The sequence below is a fragment of the Pipistrellus hanaki genome (assembly GCF_964339955.1).
Source record: "Pipistrellus hanaki genome assembly, chromosome: 6".
Lineage (NCBI taxonomy): Eukaryota > Metazoa > Chordata > Mammalia > Chiroptera > Vespertilionidae > Pipistrellus > Pipistrellus hanaki.
In genome coordinates, this window is record NC_140508.1 from 59,642,836 (window position 1) to 59,665,882 (window position 23,047).

The following is a 23,047-nucleotide window of genomic DNA, read 5'->3' on the forward strand; positions in this document are numbered from 1 at the left end:
CTAGGTACCCAGTGCTAGGTTAGGTATTGTTAGAAGTTAAGTGTCTGCCTGGCTGGTGTGATGGTTGAGCATGAACCCATGAACCAGGAGGTCACTAGTTCCATTGCTGATCAGGATACGTACCCTAGTTGTGGGTTCGATCCCAAGTGGGGGGCATGCAGGAGGTAGCTAGTTGATGATTATCTCTCATCATTGATGTTTCTCTCTCCCTCTTTCTGAAATCAATAAAAAATTACTTGAATGGGTTGAAATCTTTAAAAAGAGTAAGTACTCAATATGACCAAGGACCAACAATAACTCGCTGAAAAATCATCCTATAAGAAAGAGAGATCCAGGCCATGTATAACCAAGTATAAAATTATAAAATTGCACACTCAGATGATGAAAACCAACTTTATGGTGACACTTTGATTAACTAAGCCGATGACTACAGCTTCTTACAACAAGTCAGCAATATGGGGGAAACAAAGCTCCCTGGGGAGCAAAGCTCTCCACTTTCCTGACTTTATATTTAAAATATCTCAGTGAACAGGACTCATGCCAGGCATAGTATGAAATCTTGAATTTGATATTTCCTTGCTTTGAAACTGTTCCCCATCAACATTCCTGTGTCTACTGTTCTTAAGTTTATCAAAATAGGAACAATCTAATATCTAGTTACTTGGACCAGTGTCTTGCTTGCATGGGCCTGCACATGATAGGTCTAAATAAATATTTGTTTGGAGTGGAAGATGCTAGAGGACAGATTGTATGAATCCATTTTAATTTAGTGTTTTTTGTCTATTGGGTTTTGATCCTCTTTGTTATAGACTGAAAAATGTAAACTGATTTCAATAATTACAGACATTCATAAGCAGATGCTGATAACTTAGAGAATCAGCTTCCTAATTCAAAAAAATTACATAATACATTTTTTTTCTCTCAAAGCATACTTTCTTAATGATCTGAGAATTGAAGTTTGACATTGAATAAGTATTCACTATTTTTATGTTTCATAAATTTGAAAGATACATAATATGTAATCACTAACATTCCTTTTACATTTGGAACATAAAATTAAACATAACCAACTGAGACATTAAAGCAGAGTTCCAGTAGATACACAGAAAATCAGTTTGCTTTTTGTTGACTTATGCTGAGGTCTGCCAAATAACAGCCTTATTATGCAGATTTTTAGAATAACAGGCCATGGATATCTTAGATTCTTGCCTCCAGTTGCTGACACTCTAGTTTTTGTTTGCTTTGTTTTGTTTTTTTGTTTTGTCTTTTTTTAATCTGGACCAGTTAGGGACAGATATTCAGGATGAGTTTTTTTTATTTTTTTATTTTTTCCCCCCTCTCTCTTGGCTCCTGTATCATTTTTTTATATTCTTTTTAATTTCTTCCTGTCCCTCAGGATTTCTTCCAGAGAACAAGGGCTTCTTTTTAATCCTCTGTGTATCCTTTAGTGTTCCTCCCCTCTTCCTCCTCAGTGCTGACATAACGCCTGGCACCGAGTGAGGGAGGGAAGAGAGGAGATGCCATGGCTCAGTCAAAAAGGCAGGCACCCCAGCATCAGGATTTCTTCATCCCTTGGTGTAGCCAGAGTGTTTAGTGCGTAAAGCCCATAATTATTTCTTCCCCGGTGTTCTTTTCTAACATAGAGTAGTCAATGGCTTTTGTTTTTACCTTTGTTACAAAACACTTTCAAGTAGGTTATTTAATGAGTAGCAGCACCTTTCCAGGACAGGTGAAGGGAACAGTGCCCAAGTCCCCAGAGCTCATGGTGCAGTGGAGAAGACAATATGCCCATACCCATGGCCAGAGTGCTGTGTGGGATGAGAAGGACATCTAGAAGGCATGCACATGTTGCAGTTAGGGTGCAAAGGAATAAATGATTGACTTTGTCTGTGAAAAGAAATCAACAATAGGTACCCAGGAATGGCGGTGTGTGAGGTGAGATTTGAACAGTGATCAGGAGTCTGCCAGGCTGACTCTGGGGTGTGGGTGCCGGGACAGCACTGGCAGATGGTGGCATGTGGGCAGCATGGCCATTGGGGTGAATCTGCAAATGTTCAGGAATTACCAGAGTATACTACCCTGTTTTCCCGAATATAAGACAGTGTCTTATATTAATTTTTCCTCCCAAAGTTGCGCTAGGTCTTATTTTCAGGGGATGTCTTATTTTTGGAGGATGTCTTATTTTCGGGGAAACACGGTAGTACAATGAGAGGAAAGTGATGGTAGAAAATTAAGATAAAGAGGTAGGAAAGGATCAAATCAGAAAAACTTCATATCACATGATACTATTTAAACATTATCCCATGAGCAGTGAGGGGCTGATGAATAGCCTTAAGTAGGGAGAGACTATTTTCAGCTATGTGTTTTATAAAATCTCAGCTTTCTGTTAGTGTGTGGGATATACTGTAGATGTGAGGGGATGGGTCAAGTTCAGTGGGGACATGAGAGGAAACTCAAACTGCGGTACGGAAAGAATAGAAAACTGATAGGAGAACCATTTAGAAAGTTGTTTGGGGGGTGGGGTAAGGTGTTAAACAAAGAGGCCAGTCAGCTCACAGGTTTTTGTCTTTGAGACTCTGGTTTGTGATGTTGTCAACCAATATAGGCAACATTGATAAAGAGATGCCTATCCCTTTAATTTCCTACTTCAGATAGCATGCACCAAATACAGTTGTAGCAGTGTTAGAAATGTATCATCCTGAAACAGTGAGTACACTTTCACCAAGTTCAGCCTTTACCATCTCCCTGGGAAACTTGTAGTAAGTATTACAAAAGTCATACCTTGTATAGGGCATTGATCCTTTTGTTCAGAATTGCCCCCTGAAAATCCTGTAGGGAAGTTCTGGGTTGAAGACTAGCTTACTTTTTTCTAAATAAATAAATAAATTAATTAATTAATAAAAATTAGATCTTTAAGCAAAAGAAGTATACTGAACCCAATGAGATATGCTCACTAAGAGAGGCCTGAAGGAAGACGGAGCAGTGATGATGGATTGGTATGGGGGAGAATCAATTCATTTCTCTCATTTCTCAGTTCCAGCTCATTGGGGCATATGATTGTTAGACTCCTGGACTAAATGAAAGACTTCCCTCTCATACCATCCACTTTCATTGTTGAAGTCAGGCATGTTAATTGCACCTATGATCTGAGCACTGAATATCCCCTTCTTATGCTCACTGTTTAAACTGCCCAAAGATAGACTAGTTAGCTGGTAGATCTATGACTTAATGCACCCATGTCTCAGATTCCAATTAAGTATATTCTTACCAATTTTCATTTTAGAGTAAGTATTCCTAATGATATGGAATTGGAATGCATGTTTTACCCAAGAGGACATGGGAAATTACATTTCATTTTCATTAGCTTCTACGCAATGAATGTGATATGTAGAAAAAATGTTCATTGAAGGAAATACATTTAGTTGAGTTTAGGTTAATCAGTATCCAGTGAAAATAAACCATCAGTTGGTTAATATAAGCTGAAGAGCATAGCTTGACTCTACTGCATATTGGTAATTTCAGGAGTTTATTTTATCAGCTGTCCCAGATAGTGATTTTATACCAATAAAATCATCAGGAGGTAGGTTTCTGAAAATCATACTTAGTGGCAGGTGTGCTCCTGGGTATAAAATTAAATTCTTTTTTTTAAATTAATGTTTTGGGGGTATCTCTGACCAAAAGCCAGGATCATGTTCTACCTAGAGCAGTGGTCAGCAAACTCATTAGTTAACAGAGCCAAATATCAACAGTACAACGATTGAAATTTCTTTGAGAGCCAAATTTTTAAACTTAATCTTCTTCTAACCCCACTTCAAAATGGAAGTGGTATTTTGTGAAAGAGCAACACTCAAGGGGCCAAAGAGCCGCATGTGGCTTGCGAGCTGCAGTTTGCCGACCACGGACCTAGGGTATCTCTTGAGTAGTTGCACTTGTAGAGGAAGTACAGCCTGGAACACTTTGATCTGCCAGTGCTCTTCTTTGCCCTTATTTACCTAAGAGATGTTTATGATTAACAAGAGTTATTTAGACCAGTGATACCCAAAGGTTTTCCCCACACCCTTTGAAGAGTATAATACAATCCACTGACCTATGGAAGAAAATATTTGGACATTAATTCTAATTTATTTTCTAGTTTGTACTTTTAAAGGTCAATTATACATGTGTATGTATAGTAATAATCTGCATATGTAGTGTACTACATTATAGAGTTTATAAATAAATATAGTAGGTTGTGTATTTTTTAAAAACCTGCTTCCTTCTTTTAATATTTGAAACTACTGATCTAGAGCACTTTTCTAAAATAGGCCGATGATTAGATTATTCTGGGAACTTTTTATAAACCACAGATTCCTGGGGCTGCTCCCAGAAGATTCTGGTTAAATGGGTCAGTCTGCAATAGCAGTTGTCAAACATCAGTATACATTTCAGAATCACCTGGAGGTCTGACTTGTTAAAACTCAGATTGCTGAACCCCATCTGGGAGTTTCTAATTTTATAGTTCGGGGAGTGGGGAGAATTTGCATTTCTAACAAGTGCCCAGGTGAGAATGCTGGTTCAGGGACCCACTTTGAGACCCACTGGTCCAGTGTGGGTCTCAGGACACAGGCCTCTCTGAGATCCAGTAATAAGTACTGTTCTAGGCGTGCTCATGTTCTCCCCCAGACAATTCTTGCAGATATTGTCAATTTTCTCCCTTTTTACTCCTATTGCTCTGATAGAGGCAAACAACTGTCTTGTTTTTTTCACACTATAGTTTTCAATATTGGTGGAGGATAAGAGCATTGGTGTTATATTCAGGCAGATTCAAATTTACAGGGAATATATATATATATAAATAAATATATATATATATATATATATATATATATATATATATATATATATATATATGGTTTATATAAATCCTGTATCAACTCTTTGAGGTACTTATTTGTATACTAGAGGCCCAGTGCATGACATTTATGCATGGGGTGGGGGCCCTCAGCTTTGCCTGTCCGGGGGTTGCAGTCTGGGAACTCTCAGGGGATGTTAATTGCCGGTTTAGCTTTTCCTTAGCACTGCCACAGAGGCAAGAAAAGCTCCTGTTGTGAGCCCTGCTCAGGGCTTCTGGCTGGGTGGTGCTCCCCCTGTGGGAACGCACTGTCCACCAGGGGGCAGCTCCTGCGTTAGTGTGCATTAGCCGTTTCATGGATTTTCATATTAGCCTTTTATTATATAGGATGGAAAAGGAGACAGGTCTCTAATGATTTGGCTGTATCTGTATAATATTTTGGAAAGTAAGTAATAATAGTGTTACTTATTAAAATGTATTTTAAATTTTAAATCAATGAGAAAAATATATGCTTGCTTATTACAGTCAGGTCTTTCTATGATTAGGAATTGTAAATTGATATAAAATGAAGAATGCAGTGAGTGTAAATGCCACAGAAAATTTAAGAACAAGACAGCTTATTTCCTGTGAATTATATAAAATATATCCATTGGCAAATAGCATTTTTACAATAGTGCATAACATTAGCCATTTAAATGCCCGTGCAATGTGTAAAAACTGCTTGCTTGATTAAATTATGTAGAAGAGCATTTCTACAATGCTTAGTGTCTGATTCACTAACCATCACTGGGGAACTCAAAGTTTAAGAAGCATTATATACATTCATTGTTGGCAGGCAATTAAATGTCGCTGTCACTGGGTTGATTTACAGGAAGAAAGCAGTGGCTTTGCTATGTTGGGGCAGGTTTGTTTTTACAACTCTTAACACAATGATGTATATTATAGCTCCCTTTCTGTTTATCCTTTGAAATGTGTAGTTTATAACCTTTTATCTCACTATTTTAAAATGGAAAAAAAAATAGAGGGGACCACCTGAGATTACATGTAATTTAGGAAAATAAAACATATAACATCAGTTCTTTTGGGGGGTACTTTAGCACTTGTTTTTGATCTGCCCTTTTTCTAGAGACTCCTTTAATACTTTGTGCAATTGGTAAAGGCTGCCTTAAAAGGGGTCATTCTGTATTTAGAACAAGTGAGAAAAATGTTCCAGAAATCTCCTCAAGGAGTGTTACAGCCTTTTTATGAAATAGCTGCAAATGGACTGTAATTATGACAAGAACCATTGTTAGAGTATATAAATCCATTTAAACCTGGTAAAGGCAGAACTCAAAATGTGTATGTATGTCATAAATAAGTTTATGAAATTAACATTTGTCCTCCACTGGCTTCTTAGAATCAGGAATTTATTTGCAATGCAATTCATGCAACAATCAGTATATAAATAGTACACATTATTGTGTTGTTTATTTTATAAAGGTGGCTTAAGGGTGATGTGTAGCTTGGAAAGAGTCTGAATTTTGGACTCAGGCCTCGGTTTAACTGCTGGCCCTACATGACTATGGGCAAGACATTTGACCATTCCAAATAGCCATTTGTAAAAATAGGAATGTGTCAATTAAGGTCTAGTCAGGAGACAGAAACCACACAGTGATTTGAAAGGGGAATTTTTATTTATTTATTTATTTATTTTGTAAAGAATAATTAACAGCGGATTAGAATACAAGAGATTAGCTAGTGGGAAGTGAATTGAGTTCTAAAGAATAAAGGAGTAGCCATTGTGAAGAACAGCCACTGGTCCGGGATGGAAATAGAGGTCTGGGGAGGAGATCCTCTAGAGCTGAGATCCAGGGCGTGAGTGTGGCTCAGTGGATGACATGGAAGTCATTGTGGAGAAACACTGATACAATATAGAAGAGATGTGTCCTCTAGGGTGGCTGGGGCAGCTGTTCATGGGCCCTGACCCTTTGGAGGTGCTACAAAACCACTAGGGGAGTGGTTTCTGGGGTACGCTGCTCTCTGCCAGCCACGGTGCACCAGGGCAGCCGAGCACCGGGAAGGCCCCTGCGCTGCAAGCTTTTGCTGGAGGAGCCTCAGTGCTGAGAGCCTTCCAGGGAGGCCCTGGGGCCCACTCCTCCCCCTGCGGTGCCTCTCCAGACCCACCACTGTCAGAGCTGAACATCTTAGCATCTGGGACAGGAAACCTACTTAGTCGGCCCAGATACGTTTTTTTGCAGAGAAAGCAATGAAATGTGAATTTAGAGCTGAGTGTTGGTAACTGGCACAGATGATATTGACAGTTGCCTTTAGAGTTTTTAAGTTTAAATAATACATGTAGACGTTTGCATGGTTTTTGCTATGTAACACGTATCTTTGAATCAGACCTATTGACACAATGGTCTTATACAGGTTGTGAGGAGTAAACTGTTGGAAGCTGCTCATTATCTTCACTAGCAGAGAGGTGTGGACAAGGAACCCAGAAGGCTGGTCAACCTTGAGACTCTGGCAAAGGTCAGAGCCATACACCCACTGTCTGGTGGAGATAAAAGAGAGCTGAAGCAACTCCCATCTTTTAGTCTTATGTAAATCTTTGCTGATGGGCTGTCTTCCAGCTGTTACTGGAAATTGCCTGCCTAAGGGCTATAGGTGTATTCCAGACCTGAATAAAAAGGATTGCCAGGCCAGAGCAAAGCATAGTCCTCTCTTGGGCTTCTGCCTGGCCCCCAATTCCCAAATTAGTATTTTTCTTGTCTAGTCTCTTTCATTTGTGTGCGGCCTCCTCCAGAACCCAAACCCTGAACCTGAACCCTAAACCACTCGGGAGGTGTGTGGGGGTGTACACTCGCAACTGGCAGTACAATGCTGGGGGGGGGGGGGGGGAGTAAGACAATCACATAGTAGTTTTGATTGATACCTTCAAGCTGAACAAACAGTCCCAGATAATGTTTCTATCCCCAAATCTTAAGTACCACAGACAACACTATTGGCAGAATTGTGAAGTCAGTTTAGTGGATCTAGACTCACCCTTCACAAAACTGAACAGGAGAGAAATTAAAAAAGATCAGTGTATGCTATGCCAGTGGAGGTAAATTTGGTTTGTATAATGTACATATACTAGTACATGTCCTGCATGAAGACAATGGGTCACAATTTAAAAAACGTTAAGCACTGCCCTAAATGATGAGTTCTCATCCATGTCTATTTTTCTTTGTCTTTTCTTCAGTAGGATAGAGAATGGTCATGTGAAAGCTCTTACAAGGTTTCCTTTGGGGGGAAAGCAGACCATCCTCTCCTTTATAGCTTCTATGTTAATGATGGTATAATGTTCTTGGATCTACTGAATAATTCCCTGCTACTCTAAAGCAAGAAGAAAGATAAATTCCCTCCAGTATGCAAATGACAATATTTTATTTTCATAAGTCAAGAATGACCTTTATAGACAACTAGCCTCGCTATCTAATTATTGCCAGAAAAAGTAGAGTTCAACTTTTATAAAGTGAAAACTATAATTTGTGTAGACTTCATTAACATTTAACTGGATTATATTTTTCAACCATAATAAAAACATGAACATGGTAAATGATTTAGTCACATTTTTAGCAGGGCTGGGTGTTTTGTGGGGTTATATTAAGATTGTTTTCATTGTGTAGGTGTTTGTTACATTAAACTGCTAGTGGGAAATGAAACCTGGTGGCATTGTTTTATTACTTGGTGGTGAAGTGGAGTCCTCACTATTTCCTAGTATAATCTCTCTTTCTCTCTCTCTCTCTGTCTCTCTCTGTCTCTCTCTCTCTCTCTCTCTTTGCTCATTTTCCTTGCTTTTTAATTTTAACTTTTCTTTAATTTTGTTAACTTCTATGTCATTGTGTAGCAAGGTATGTCATGGAGTAGGCCATGGAATCATCATTTTTGCATAGGAATCAGCAATGATGATAACCTAAGTATTTGACACCCGTAGACACTTCATTTTGCAAGAAAATTTATTATTGATTCAGCACATGTAGTATTTTAGTGTGTAGTCTTAACCTTTGCTAAGGAAAAACTGCTCTTTCTCAGTAAGGTCTGATGTAGGCATGTGGGCATGTACATACGTGTGATTATATGTGTTGTGAGAGAGAATATGAATGATGCAGGCCACTGCCCCAACTGTCTTGCATCACCTTTCCTCCATCTTATTTTTGATGTGGCTCAGTCTCAATTTCCCTCCATGAAAGAGAAATAATTTACTTTGATTTGACAGAGGAATGAAGTCCAGCCATCAGAGATTGGGCATTAGTCCAAGCAAGACAATTCTGGACAAACCTTGCCAAAGTCTGCTGCTGACCACATTCCTGTACACGATGGCCAACTGTCTGTGTTATTCTGAAAATCAAGGAGACATATTTTTGGAAATGCTCATTCATTTCACTGAGTTTCAGCGGGCTTTGCTTCCTTCTCATACTCTTCACAGGCCCCAAAGCATTTACAAATCACACATGCTCCATGGAGGAGCCCACTGGAGTGTGTTGTGGGGTTGAACCCTGGAGTCAAAATAAGACCACTGGAGGCTGCTAATTAAAAAAACAGGCAAGGATTTATTGAATTGGCTAGGATGGCCGCGAGAGCACATGCAGGTGGAGTCCACACTCACGACCGCGCTGTTCCAGGTGTAGGCAGTCCTTTTAAAGGTCTAAACCACAAAAATTTCCTTTATTCTAAATTCTAAATTCTAAATGCTAGGAACAGCTCGCAGGGTCATTCCCAGCCACATCCTGCTGGACATTGGAATGTGACCCTATCTTGCGAAAGCAGATAGTACAGAGCAGAGCTGAGCAGTTAATCTCTAAAGGTTATCTACAGTTTCTACTCCTGAAACTACCAAGTCAGTGGGAATCAATCTCCTGTGGTCCTGGTCCACAGGCACAGGAAAACTGCCTTAGCCTCCAGGTCTCAATCTGGAAACTGAGGCAGCTATCCTATTGTTTAAGCAAGTAAGTGCGTGCAGAAGCCAGAATAGCAGGGTTAAAATGCAAACAGCAGTTTTTACCTAAGTATGATTACTATTGTACCATACTTCAGAGTGTGCTGCAGGATTGCTTACAACTCTATACTTTCTTACTAAATTTCCAATGATACAGTCCAACCATTTGCAGTGAAATGAACTTAGGAGACTAATTGTTGTATGAGGTATATATGGTAAGAAGGATTTAAGAATTAATAATAACTGATATGGTTGAACATGCCTGACACTGTTGCATTAACTTTACACTTGCTGTGTAATTGAATGATTAGAAATACCACATCAGGTGCATGTTATCTCCATTCTACAGGTAGGGGAATCAGAGTGCGGAGTACCAGGTGCTTTGTCTTCAGTCACAAAGCTAGAGGCGGAAGACTGTGGATATGCCAGGTGTTTGACCCTGGAACCTGTTCACTTCCACAACTACACGGAGCTGCCTTAAAAAACCAGAAGTTTTACCAAAATAATAATAATAATAATAATAATAATACACACCAAAAGTTTAATTTGTTCATTCTCAAAATGGCCGTTTCAATTATGATGTTGTTTACCTTAATCTCCTCTCATTTTAGTTCCATCCACCACCTTTGGTATTTTAGGGTCTCTCATCTGTTGGAAAATCGGTGTGCAGGGGGATATATCTTCCTGCCATAGGAAATTCCTCATCTGTCCTATTTTCCAGTGGCTTGATAATCATACATGAGTCCAGAAAGAACCATATCATCTTTTTATGTTTCCTTTCAAGTGATAAAAGTAGCTTTATGTAATAGGAAAATTATATCCTTGCACCAGCATTGCATTAGTCTTTGGGGTTGCTGTCAGCTGTGCATTCTCTTCCCTTTACGTTTGGTTATATCTTTAGTGCCACCAGTTGCATCATAAAGCAGATCTTTAACCAGCCTTGAGTTGTTTTGTGGATGCCCATAGCTAACTCTCCCTGCTTAAGAGCGCACTGCAGGACTTTCATCATCAGTGTGCTGTCTGTGTTTCCATGGTTATTTTTTTTTTCTTTTTGAACATTATTAGTGCTACACACTGTTTGGGCTATGGCCTGAGTATAGAATCTATTTTCTACATCAGAATTGGGCTTTGCAGCCAAGGGAACATATTTATCATACGTGTTTGCATTGTCTTGTAACATTTCTCACTCCAAAGTCGAAAGTTGTTAGTATTACATGCGTTAAACAAATCTATTTTGTTTCTTTGAACTTGTTAAAACTGAGTGAGAGGGCAGTATAAATTACCACTTGTCAAGCTGAAATATTAATTTGATGGTGTATTTTTGTAATGTATTTCTGTTCCCAGTGGATTGTTTAATTGCCCAGTTCTGTTAAATGTGTTACAAAACACAGCATCCGAAGCCACTAATTTCACCATCATGCCTGGAGAGCACAACTAAGAGAAAGTTAGAAAGCTAGCACAGGCCTTTTAAAAGGGTCTGAGCTCCTTCATTCTGCCCTGTTTTAACTTTTGTGTGTGTTTGTTTTTAATCAGTGATCTGGGGGCAGACATACAAAGCATGCTTATCCAATTAGCACATACCCAAGTCTACGTAAGATAACTAATACCCAAATGTAAAATCAGGACTCCAGTAGCTCTCGATACACTGGAGTGATGCACTGAAAACAAAGAGACAGAGGTTAGTGAGGGTAAAAGTACATCCTATATTTTCATTCAGAAAGTCGCTTACCTTACTTAGTAGAGAGGAGGATCGGCTCAACAGCAGTGGTTTTAATTTCACGCTCCTATGGAAATTCAGAGTCCGAGCAGCTCAGAATGGACCAGCACTCTGTTCAGACTGCTGAAAGAGTATGAGGTCCAGGGAGGTAGACATTGGAATTTAGGACTTGGAGGCCTCCTTTTGGAAAAGTGCTGATAACCTGGGAGAGTTCAGGGGTTTACCAGGATGGTGAAAGTTTTACTAGCTTCTAGTAGGAAGAACTGGAGGGAGGAAAGCATGTTTTGCCCGGAAAAGAGAATACTTAGAACATGACAATTCTTTTCAAATGATCAGCTTTCCTGAGTAAAAGCTGAGACTTTTTACTATTTCTGCAGAGGGTAGAGCTAAGATAAGTGAGTAGACATGCAGGAAGCAGAGTGTAGACTGTTATACGGGGGGATTATTTACCTGGTAAAGGTGCTTTTTAAAATTCTCAGAGCCTCACATGTTCATAAGCTGTCTGTCTGTCTGTCTAGAATGTTGTTAAACATTTGGATGGAAATTGGACCAGGTAACCGCTTAACATCTGTTTTATCTTTGAGGTTGTACAGTTGCTGTTTTACTTATTGCTGCCAGGGCATACAGTGCATACATAGTGTAGTAATATTCTCATTTTTATGTGTTATTGATTAGAATACTTAATTTTTATCATTGACAATAATTATAATTATAATTATAATTTTAAATTAATGTAATTAATGACATTATCTAATGGTTAATAGAATCCTATATAATAAAAGCCTAATATGATAAGTGTCCGGTCGTCCAGTAGTTCGTTCAGCCAATCAAAGCATAATATAATATGTTAATTATATTCTAAGGCCATTCAACTGCTTGCTACAACATGCACTGACCACCAGGGGGCAGACAGTTGACCCATTGAGCAATAGCTATGATTTGCACTGGCCACCAGTGGCAGACAGCTGACTGGTACATTAGCTTGCTGTTGGGGTCCTGCCAATCAGGACTGAGCGAGACAGGTCAGCCATGCCTTGGAGCCTTACCATGCATGGTCCTTCCTCAGCCCTGATTGTGCACTGGTGGGGTTCCTTGGTCTGGCCTGTGCCCTCTTGCAATCCAGAACCTCTTGGGGGATGTCGGAGAGCCAGTTTCACTCCAATCCCGCTCAATAGGATTGCCCCTGATGGTCAGTGCACTTCCACAGGGGCGCGCACTCAGCCAGAAGTTGGGCTCATGGCTGGCTAGCAAAACAGTGGTGGCAGGAACCTCTCATGCCTCCACAGCAGTGTTAAGCATGCCTGACTGCCAGCAGTTGAACATCCCCAAGGGCTCCCGGACTGTGAGAGGGCTCAGGCTGGGCTGAGGGGATCCCCACTCTACCACCCAAGTGCACAAATTTTGTTCACCTGGCCTCTAGAGTTCATAATAATTTATTTGGTCAATACAATCAATAACTTTTGAAATGTGAAACATTGGAGAAAAGACTTGATACTATAGTAATTCAAAGTAACAGGAGACATTTAAGGATGTTGAAGGGGACTGAACATTGTCTCTGTGACCCAGGATGCTAAAATAGCTTAAGTGCTTTGCATATACTACGTTTTTTTTGTTTGTTTGTTTGTTTGTTTTTTAAGTAGTCTTTTTTTCTAGCACCAAAATTAAGCATATGTTTATCACATGTTTAGTTTTAATTTATTCTTGACTTTAAAAATAGTGAACTATAAACAAATCTATAACCTGTTTTAATTTTGATACCTAATATATCTAAAGTATTACTAGTAAAATAAAACCAGTTTCTATGGTAAATTTAGAATAATCCTTAGGAAAATAATTTGCAAGCTATGTCCATGATCTATATTGCATTTTGTCTCCTGCCATCCTGCCAGTGTTGTGGTGAAAGTTCTTCTTTTAATTTTGTTGGTACAAATTATAATTGTTTTTCTATAGAAAACACATTGAACACTTTGGGTGGTTCTATTAAAGTTTTGAACACAAGATCAGTTATTGCAAATTCCTGTGCATCTGCAAAATAGTAATTATACATTTGTATAGCTCTTACTTTTAATTGAATTTTTAAAATAATGGTTCTTTTTGGGAAGCAATATAATATAGCATTTTGGCAAGACATGGTTAATACTCTGCTAGCAAGGGTTCAATTGGGTCAATATCCGGAGTTCCTCAGCACTAAATTCAAATCAAATTTAAGGAGCATCAAGAAGGTTTATGGTAACCTATAATCATCAAAGACTTTTCCTGAGGTCTAGTGTTATCTACATTACTTTCCATTCTGCTGTGTTTCAGGAGGTTGCCTCTTTGATGAGCCATATAGCACGTGTGGATATAAGCAAGCTGATGATGATGACTTCAATTGGGAGCAAGTGAACACCTTGGCCAAACCAACTTCTGATCCATGGATGCCATCAGGTTTGCTTTTTGTTTTAAGGTTTTTTTGTTTGTTTATTTGTTTTTGTTTTAAATCAAATGTTCACAAGAGTCTTAATCGCAGTAAATATTCACTGGGTATTGGTTGAATGAGTGAGGGTGTAGGTCTCTGAGTGGCAGCCAAGGACCGGTTAACTAGTGAGAGCGCTACTACAATTAAGAAGACCAGTTACAAAGAGTTTATCTTTGTCTCTTTTTATTTAAAGTCTAGTTAAAGTTTACTTCCTTTACCTTTGGATGCATCTGAGCTAGATTAATGGGCACTTCCCAATTAATCCTTCCCAAGCAGCAGATATAGGGAATGGATTGATGTCTCTTCTGGCAAATGTGACTAGTGAATGGAACTGTAGCTGAGGAATCGAAATTACAGTCTTGGTCACGAATTGGAGAATTGGAGACCTTGGGAGGTAGCATAAACCTTGTCCTCAGGGGTTCACCTGGCACCTGGGTGATCTGTGAGGATGCCAGTGATCTTGAAAGCATTCTTCAGATGAAATAGTGATGCACACATGTGGATGCTTTGTCCTCTGTAAAAGTGCTTCATATATTTTCTGATGAGTAAAGGACATTTGCTCCACTGAACACCAGCAAGAATTCTACCTTATATTCAGAAGGAAGAGTGGGAAGATCATTATTAGTGAACTCTAATCTCATTGGAGCTTGATCATTTTAATGGACACCCTTTTCAGGCTGTGATGTTGGACGTCTTTAAAATTTTAGATTGGAAATTCATATTATAAACTAGATGCCCAGTGCACGAAATTCGTGCACTTAGGAGGGGAGTCCCCTCAGCCCGGCCTGCATCCTCTTGCAATCCGGGAGCCTTTGGGGGCTGTCTGACTGCCATGAAGGCTGGAGAGGCTCCTGCCACCGCCACTGTGCTCACCAGCCATAAGCTGGGCTTCTGACTGAGTGGTGCTCCCCCTGTGGGAACACACTTGACCATCAGGCTGGCGGGGCTGGCAATTAGGAGCAACCATTTTGACATGGAGGGGGAAGTTGGGGTTACTAGGCAGGCAGGCAGGTGAATGATTAGGAACCAGTGAGCCAGGGATCCCCGGGATTGGGCCTAAACTGTCAGGTGGACATCCCCTGAGTGGTCCCGGATTGGAGAGGGTGTAGGCTGGGCTGAGGGGATCCCCTTCCTCCCCTTATGTATTTTGTGCACCAGGACTCTAGTTTGTTAATTATTGTCTGTGGCTGGTTTTAAGCTACCACGGCAGGTGTGTAGTTGCAGCAGACACAGTAGTCTCCACAAAGCCTGGATATTTCCTGTTTTGTTCTTTTCAGAAAAAAAAAAAAAAAGATGTGTGTATCCCTCTTAAACCATTTGGGTACCAGCATATAATTGTGGCTTTGGACTCTTAATTTATATTGTTATTGTTTTCTATACTCATATTTATTAACATACATTATTTCACATTTTGTTTCACTTTCAGTTTGTATGTTTTCCAAACATTTGGGCTATTAAAATCAGTGAGAAAAAAAGCTTGATGAGTGGGATTTTTCTATCTTTCCCATAAATTTGCTGCCCATTAAAAGCATTGTGATTTTCTTTATTGTTTAGTAACATAATCCTCGTGGGACTATTGTGAGTCTAAGAAGCAAATGATCGCCGAAGCCGGTTTGGCTCAGTGGTAGAGCGTCCGTCTGAGGACTGAAAGGTCCCAGGTTCGATTCCAGTCAAGGGCATGTACTTGGTTTCGGGCACATCCCTGGTAGGGGGTGTGCAAGAGGCAGCTGGTCGATGTTTCTCTCTCATCGACGTTTCTAGCTCTCTATCTCTCTCCCTTTCTCTCTGTTAAAAATCAATAAAATATATTAAAAAAAAAGAAGCAAATAATCGATCAAGATGAGTTTAAAAATTATGACAGTGAGAGACTAAAATTTTTATTCTAATTTTAAAATTTACTCTAATTAAAATATTACTTTGTCTTCTTTGAAATAGATGCTCTAGCAGGGGTCTTCAAACTACGGCCCGCGGGCCACATGCGGCCCGCAGAGGAGTCTGATCCGGCCCGCCAGGTTTTTTGGGCAGTGAGCGCAGCCGAGGTGTTACAGTAGGAATTAGTAGTTCATATAGTCCGGCCCTCAAGCTCTCTGAGGGACCGTGATCTGGCCCCCACTTTAAAAAGTTTGAGGACCCCTGCTAGTGTGTAGGGTTTGCTTTTCTTTCTCTTCAGGTGTGAGGTTATTTTTAGCCACATTAAAAAATTTTAAATACAGTCTAGAGCTTTATACATGCTGACATAATAACTACTTTGAGGCTCTGACATTGACTTTGGAAATACATATTTAGGGCAAATAAATACCAAATAATTTATATGTTTTTGCTTAAAGTTGACAGTTGCGTTATAATGGATTATAGTCTTTGAATCAGGCAGTTTTTCTGATGGTTGGGAACTTTCTTAAACTTTGTCATAAGGATTGCCACTTTGAGCACAAGAAACTTTGATTAAATAACCAAATAATAATCAGGCATCTAGTTACACTGGTTCATGCTATCACTCTATATACTGTAGTATATGCGTAATTATAAACATAGAGTAAGAATTATTGATTAAGCATTTTATGATATAAAAACACCTACATAGTTTGACAGTGGTTGATGGTTTCTTTAATGTTCTCAAGTTCTTTATTTATATTAGTTAAAAAGATTTTTTTTATCTTACAAAATTATAGACGCTTCAAAATTCAAAACCTAATGTATTAAAATCAGTACTGTTTTCCTCTAATAAAAAGGCCTGTCATTTTACTTTGCATGATCTATAAATAAAAAGCAGAATTTACAATTATATTACTCTGAATCTTCCTATTGTGTTGAGATTCCTGAACCTTTGACATAACTTAATCCAATTCACATTTATTGAGAGATTCTGATAGATCTGATTTTGTACCAGACCATATGTTTCCTGGGGCTGTCTTTGTATCCTCAATGCATAGAACAATTTTTAGAACTTTGATGTTTCCAGGATGAGTGAAGACAATGTATAGGTCCTTATTTCAGAGACCTTACAGTCTACTGAAAAAGATGGGTTTTAGCCCAGTGAGAGATCCTTTTCAAACCTCTAACATACAGACTGAAAGATAATACATTTTTGGTGTTTTAAGCCACCAAGTTTATGTTCATTTGCTATGAGATGGTTGATGTTTTTATATTTCATTAGAATATAACGTGTAACTCAGTGTTCCAGTTCTATAAAATAGTTTACAAGTTCCATAGTTTATGAATAAGAATATGTGACCCTGTTTTATATTCTAAAAGATAAACACTAAATCCATTTGTAAGAAATATAAGGGTAGTTTATAGCCACAGGCATTTGATAGTCATAAAGCTGGTTTTTATTTCTACACAACATGGTCTCCTTAAGATACCATGCCTCTAAAAAGCCTATACTTAAGTGAATTTGGGTCCTAGTGCTGGGAAAACAAAACATTATGCTTAGTGCTTTTCTAAGTAGCAGACCATGCATCTAGCGGGAAGCTCATTTAGTTTCCCACATCCAAGCTTCACATATTGCAAATTGAGAACCGTGTTGTTTCTGATCTTTATGGAGATGCAGTGACTGAGGATTGGATCGTTTCTCTGGGTGTTCATATGAAAGAAAGAGAGAGGGAAGTGCCAGGCTGGAGGAGCAATATGCACTCTTAGTGTGATGACCCAGAAAATAGAAAAAAAATGACTCTGTATTTGTGTAGAGTTAGTTTCACATTTGGGAACATGATGGATGGACAGACAAAGGAATTGAAGTTTTCTTTTTGGGTGCATTCATCAGGTGTGTTTTGCTCCTGCTAGGGAAGGCTTCTCTGCTTACCTACACTTAGGACTTATGCAGGGCTTAGTGAGTGAAGAGAAGACTAAAAAGGGCATGAAATGATATTTATTTCCTTACTAAATTTCAGTGTGTATGTAGTGAGTGATATTTTTGGCACAGAATAGTCAGACAGTTGTCTAATTATCTCATTCATTTTTTTAATCTTGTCACCATTCAACAAATATTTATTGAACACCTGCTATGTGCCAGGCATTGCTGGAGATGCTGGGGAGTCATCACTGAGTGCATCCCACACTCCCAATCTGGTGAGATTGTTCTCGGATTGCCAAAGAATCACATCCTATAAGACCATGTTTTCCAGCACTTATGATTGACTTTCTGGAAATTGGTATTCAAAAAAATAACACAAACTTTAGTGCATCAGACTCAGCACATTATATCATCAAATTCAGCTTTCTTGTATGCTTTGTTCTTTAAAAAAGAGCAAAAACATCTAAGTCACAGGCATGGGGCAGTATAGTATGTTGTAGTAATTCTCTTTTATAAAGCAAACTGAGCTTGTATATGTAAATGACAATTAGCAGTTGACAAAGTTTGCTTTTTTTGCTGTATATAATTTAATCCTCATGATGACCCTGGGAGATTGGGTGGCATTATCTCTATTTTATACCCTGGGAGACTGAAGTTCAGGGAAATTAAACTTGCCCCAGGCATCACTTGAGAGAAGCAGCCCCCATACCTGCTTCTCGAATGCCATACAATGATCTTCCCATGGGAGCAATCATCTGGTGAAGCAGGTTAGGTGGCAACTATTCAGATCTTGAAATGCACATGAAGGCTGCCAGGTCAGATGCTGGCTCTCTCGCTTCATAGCTATGGAACTTGGGCAAGTGCTGCAGGTCCCAGTTTATCAGGCTCCTCATCCGTGAGCTATTAGTAATATTATATATGTCTGTGGAGTGATGGAGCTGCCGCAGTAGTCTCTGTCCACCTACCAGTTCTGTCCCACGGAGGAGGCAGGCAGTCAGGTAATAAGCAGAGACATGTGGGGACAGATGCCATGGGGCGGGGGGGGGGGGGGGAGTTGCTAAAGACTGTGAAGAAAACCTAAATCAGGATAAAGGCTAGTGAGCGTTGGGAGCTGTAGACAGGAACAGCCTCTCTGAGCAGAGCCTGGAATCCAGTTCGGGACACCTTGGCCATGGAGGTGAGTTACAGGGTGGAGAAGAGCAGGAGCGAAGACTGAGGCAGGATGAACTCTGTGGGAGGGTGGTCAGTGAGAAGTTGTGGAAGGGCATTAGAACTTACCTCATAGGTTGCTGACCAAGTGAGACAAAAGAATCCACTTCGGGAACTTAGTTTTGAACCTGGCCCAGCACACTGTTCGGGAAATGTCCTCCTTTTATCGTTATGAAGTAATCTTCAGAATAATTTGGAGTAGCCTCGTTAGTACTCTCTGCGAGGTGGGCAGTTCATAGAGAGGTCATATTTTTCTCTTCTAAATGATACCAAATAAACAGAAGAGACAGATCTTTACATAATGTTTGAAAGATTAAAAAAGTAAGCTGAAAGAAGTCCATTTAAATACGATGTTTTGTCATCATGGTAGGACTTGGGGTAATTGCACTGTCATTTCTATTTTAAATATTTCCTTTATGATTAGGAATAACTTTATAATAAAAACTAACACTTAAAAATTTGGAGAGGGTTATCATTGATTTGGCGTTATTCTAGTTGATTCTGAATATTTCCAGGAACTGAAGTCAAGAATTGAAAAGAGTTTAGTGATGATTTAATATCTCATTCAAGTGTCCCACAGTGAGGTGCAGCCTGGCATGCACTTGTGAGACAGTCATTGACAAACGCACTCCTTCCCTGCACCTTATGTGAATCACTTTGGCGAGGCTTACCCTGGGTTTCCAGTTAGCTTTTAAACAGTGAGCAATGATCACACTGAAAAAAATGGAACTGACATTATATTCTGACAGCAGTTTCTAAGCCACAAATTTAGAAAAATAAATGTAGATGATAATGAAAGAAAAAATTAAGATCAGGGTAGTTCTTAATTAACCAGCACCATGCTCTGGGTAGCCTCATTTTAATATGACTGTAAACAATTTGCTCCACTCAAAGGTTAAAAAAAATTATAAAATTTACCATCTTAACCATTTTAAAATGTGCAGTTCAGTGGCATTTAGTACATTCACACTGTTGTGCAACCATTTCTACCATCCAGCTCAGAACTCTTCCATCTTCCCCAGCTGAAACCCTGCACCCATTAACATACTAACTACCCATTCCCCACTCTTCCCAACCCTTAACTACCACAATTCTACTTTCTGTCTCTATGAATTTGACCATGCTAGGTACCCCAGAAAGTGGACTCGTATACTATTTGTCTATCCGTACATGGCTTACTTCACTTGGCATAAGTAATTTTTTTCAGTAATTCAGTTTTTGCATGCAAAACTTCCACAATCAGGGTAGTCATTTTTTTTTTTAAAGCATCTTGATTTTGAATAGCTAAGTGTTTCAAGGGTCCCAGTGTATTATGTATGACCCTTATTTCAATAGTTTATATTCAGTGTCCAACAAATGTTCTCCTTTAAATATGGTCTAAATTCTTATCTTGTCTGATTGGAAAACTGTTACAAAAAGTTAAGAACAGTGGCTAGCTATTTTTAAATATTTGCTCAAAAGTATACAACTTATCCTGTATATATAAATACATTTTTAAGATAGGTTTATTTCTTGCTTAATTTCCCGTAAAATCACACATAAGAGTTATGTGAAGGCCAGTAATGGTATAAACAGGCAGGCCATTCACAACAGAGTTGTAAATCTCTCAGAATCTGAGTTGAGGAAGGGGTGAGATGTGCAAGAGGGAGGTCCAGGGCAGTGGGCCAATGCAGTGGTTAGGATGGCCAGCCGGAGAAGATCGCACTGAGGACTTGGTCAGTACTCACAAATTCTGTGTTCTGTGTATTGCTCCCCCAGTGCAAGGCACTTCCAGCTGAATCTAGTCAGGTTGTTGGAATGGAGAAACCCCCTTTGGCAATAAAAGTCAAGAGAGGAGACATTGGGCTTTAATGTGAAACTCAGGGACAGTCTTTGAGTCTTCTGGGCACAAATTCCTCATTGGACTCCAGAGGGGCCTTGAGGTGGAACAGGATGATTTGAAGATAATGTATTGAAAGACCAGAGAGCCTAAGGCTGAGGAAGACTTACCACTTGGGTCTGGGGCTTCCCAGCAGTAGCTTCTCCTATGGAGGGCAGGTTTTTGGGGTCAGATTGAGTTTTTGGTGACCACTGATATACTACCAGCTTGTATGGCCACTGGCAGGTTAATGGTGGCATCACAGTAGCACAGACACCCACATGGGGAAGACCTTGGGAATTCTGTGCCGCCCGAGGGCTCCGGTTTCCCAATTCTCCTGTGTGAGTCAGGCCTAGTCATCACTGGCCCGGGTTCCCTCCCCTTTAAGCCCCTTTGGGACTTTCCATGATCCAAGAAATGGAAGAGCTGAACACATTTAAATAAGAAAGAGTGAAGTCTGGCTTATTCTTTGCCCTTTAGACCAGAAAGAACGGAAAGTCCTATTTTGGAGCACCAGCTGTGTGTGAGGTGCTGGTGAGGTGTGATCCAGGCACTGGTGATGTGGTGGACTGCGTTCAGTCTTCCAGGAGACATATAAGCCGTGTGGCCCGTGCTCCAGTGGGGCCAGGCTGCTGCCCACACAGAGACCGGGGGCAAGCGGAAAGTCTCTTGGAGGAGGCGGCTCTTGAGAAGGCCATGAGATTCTGAGTGAGGATGAGGCCAGAGCAGATGGGCATGCCAGGAAGAGGGAAGGAACATTTTATCCTGAAGCAGTGAGTGAAGTGTGGTAGAGCAGAGATACTGGAAAGGCTGCACTGGAAGCTACTGAGAATCAGTGAACTACAAACAGCCCAGCCTGGGGAAGGGAGCAGTGAGAGGCAAGCTGGAGGACTTGCCTAGGCCTTGTGGAGCTGATGTAGAATGTGAAGCCGAGAGGTCATTTTGACTGTTGATTTCTGGCAAAGAGAGGAAAAAAGAAATTATTTGACTGTGTATGCATATAGTGAGAATCAGTTTCTTGTAAAAGGATATAGGGGAAAGTGATTATAAGGAGAGTTGGTTAGTAAATAAGTACCATAAAGCATATAAATATGTAAGGGAATGCCCATGCTCTTAGGAGATTCATGCTAAATTATTTATGGGTAGGTGCCTGGATGTTTGTACAGAAAAAAGTGTGTATGTGTGTTGAGAGAATAAGATGTTAATAATTAAGTCTAATTTGAAGTATATATAAGCATTTATTATATTACTCTTTCAACTTTTCTATAGTTTTGAAACTAAGCAAAATCTGCTATATATGTATGAAAACAGGGAAAACAAGACACATGACTGACTTAGTGCCAGGCCAGTGCAATTCCTATCTATGGATGCATTTTAGGCAAAATGCCATCCTGTCAAATCACATTGAAAATATTTGTATTTAAAAACCTGGGTTGACCCATGTCTTCCTTTTCTGAGCATATCAGAATGATTCCTTGGTCTTTACTGCAGAGGTTTAGTGGAGCTGATGGACTGATTTACAATGACTAACTTCGGGGATATAATTTTAGGCCTTTCTAAAATAAGACAAGTGCTTCATGCTGTGGTCTTATGCCTCAGTGGGTGTATCAGATATAAAAAAAACCTTTGTCCTATTGGGAGATATTTTGGTGACTAACTGAAACTTTATAAGAAGATGCATAAGGAATCATTAAATTTTATTTTTGGATTCATGCTTGCATTCATTTGCATCCAGTCCATAGTATGGGACTGAATATAGAAAAAAATCATACAGAATTTCTTGGCAAATTCCATGAAATGATTGTGCAGATCATTATTTTAAATAATTGGCCTTTAATGCTTAGACTGATATTTTATTCCAGGAGATTATGATAAATCACATCTCAAAGCGATATTTAAAAGCTAAAGTGGTTGAAAGAGAAATAAATACAGCTATTAAATTAATTGTCGGCTGGACAATCACAACGCCTCTCTCTGGCTGGCAGGCAGATTGAGACAACTGATTAAGTGGCAGTCAGTGTCTGAATCAGATATGCGAGCTAGCATATGAATATAGTGCTACTCTTAGAGAGGACATCACGAAAAAATTTTTGAATGACCTGTCTTTATTTATATGCTTTGGGTTATCTAATACTGGGTTGTTTCTTTTTATTTTTTTATTTCTTTATTGATCATGGTATCACATAATTGTCCTCATCCCCCCATTCCCATCCCAAACTCC

General features: G+C 39.5%; 1 protein-coding gene across 2 annotated transcripts in view; it reads left to right on the plus strand.

The window, feature by feature from the left end:
- PTPRM (protein tyrosine phosphatase receptor type M) overlaps positions 1–23,047 on the plus strand; it is a 606,371-nt gene that overhangs the window by 144,571 nt on the left and 438,753 nt on the right. For both annotated transcript variants that reach the window (XM_084887751.1, XM_084887752.1), the window contains exon 2: positions 13,813–13,935. In XM_084887751.1, the coding sequence (XP_084743877.1) occupies positions 13,813–13,935 (123 nt within the window). The remainder of the gene's footprint in view (positions 1–13,812; positions 13,936–23,047) is intronic.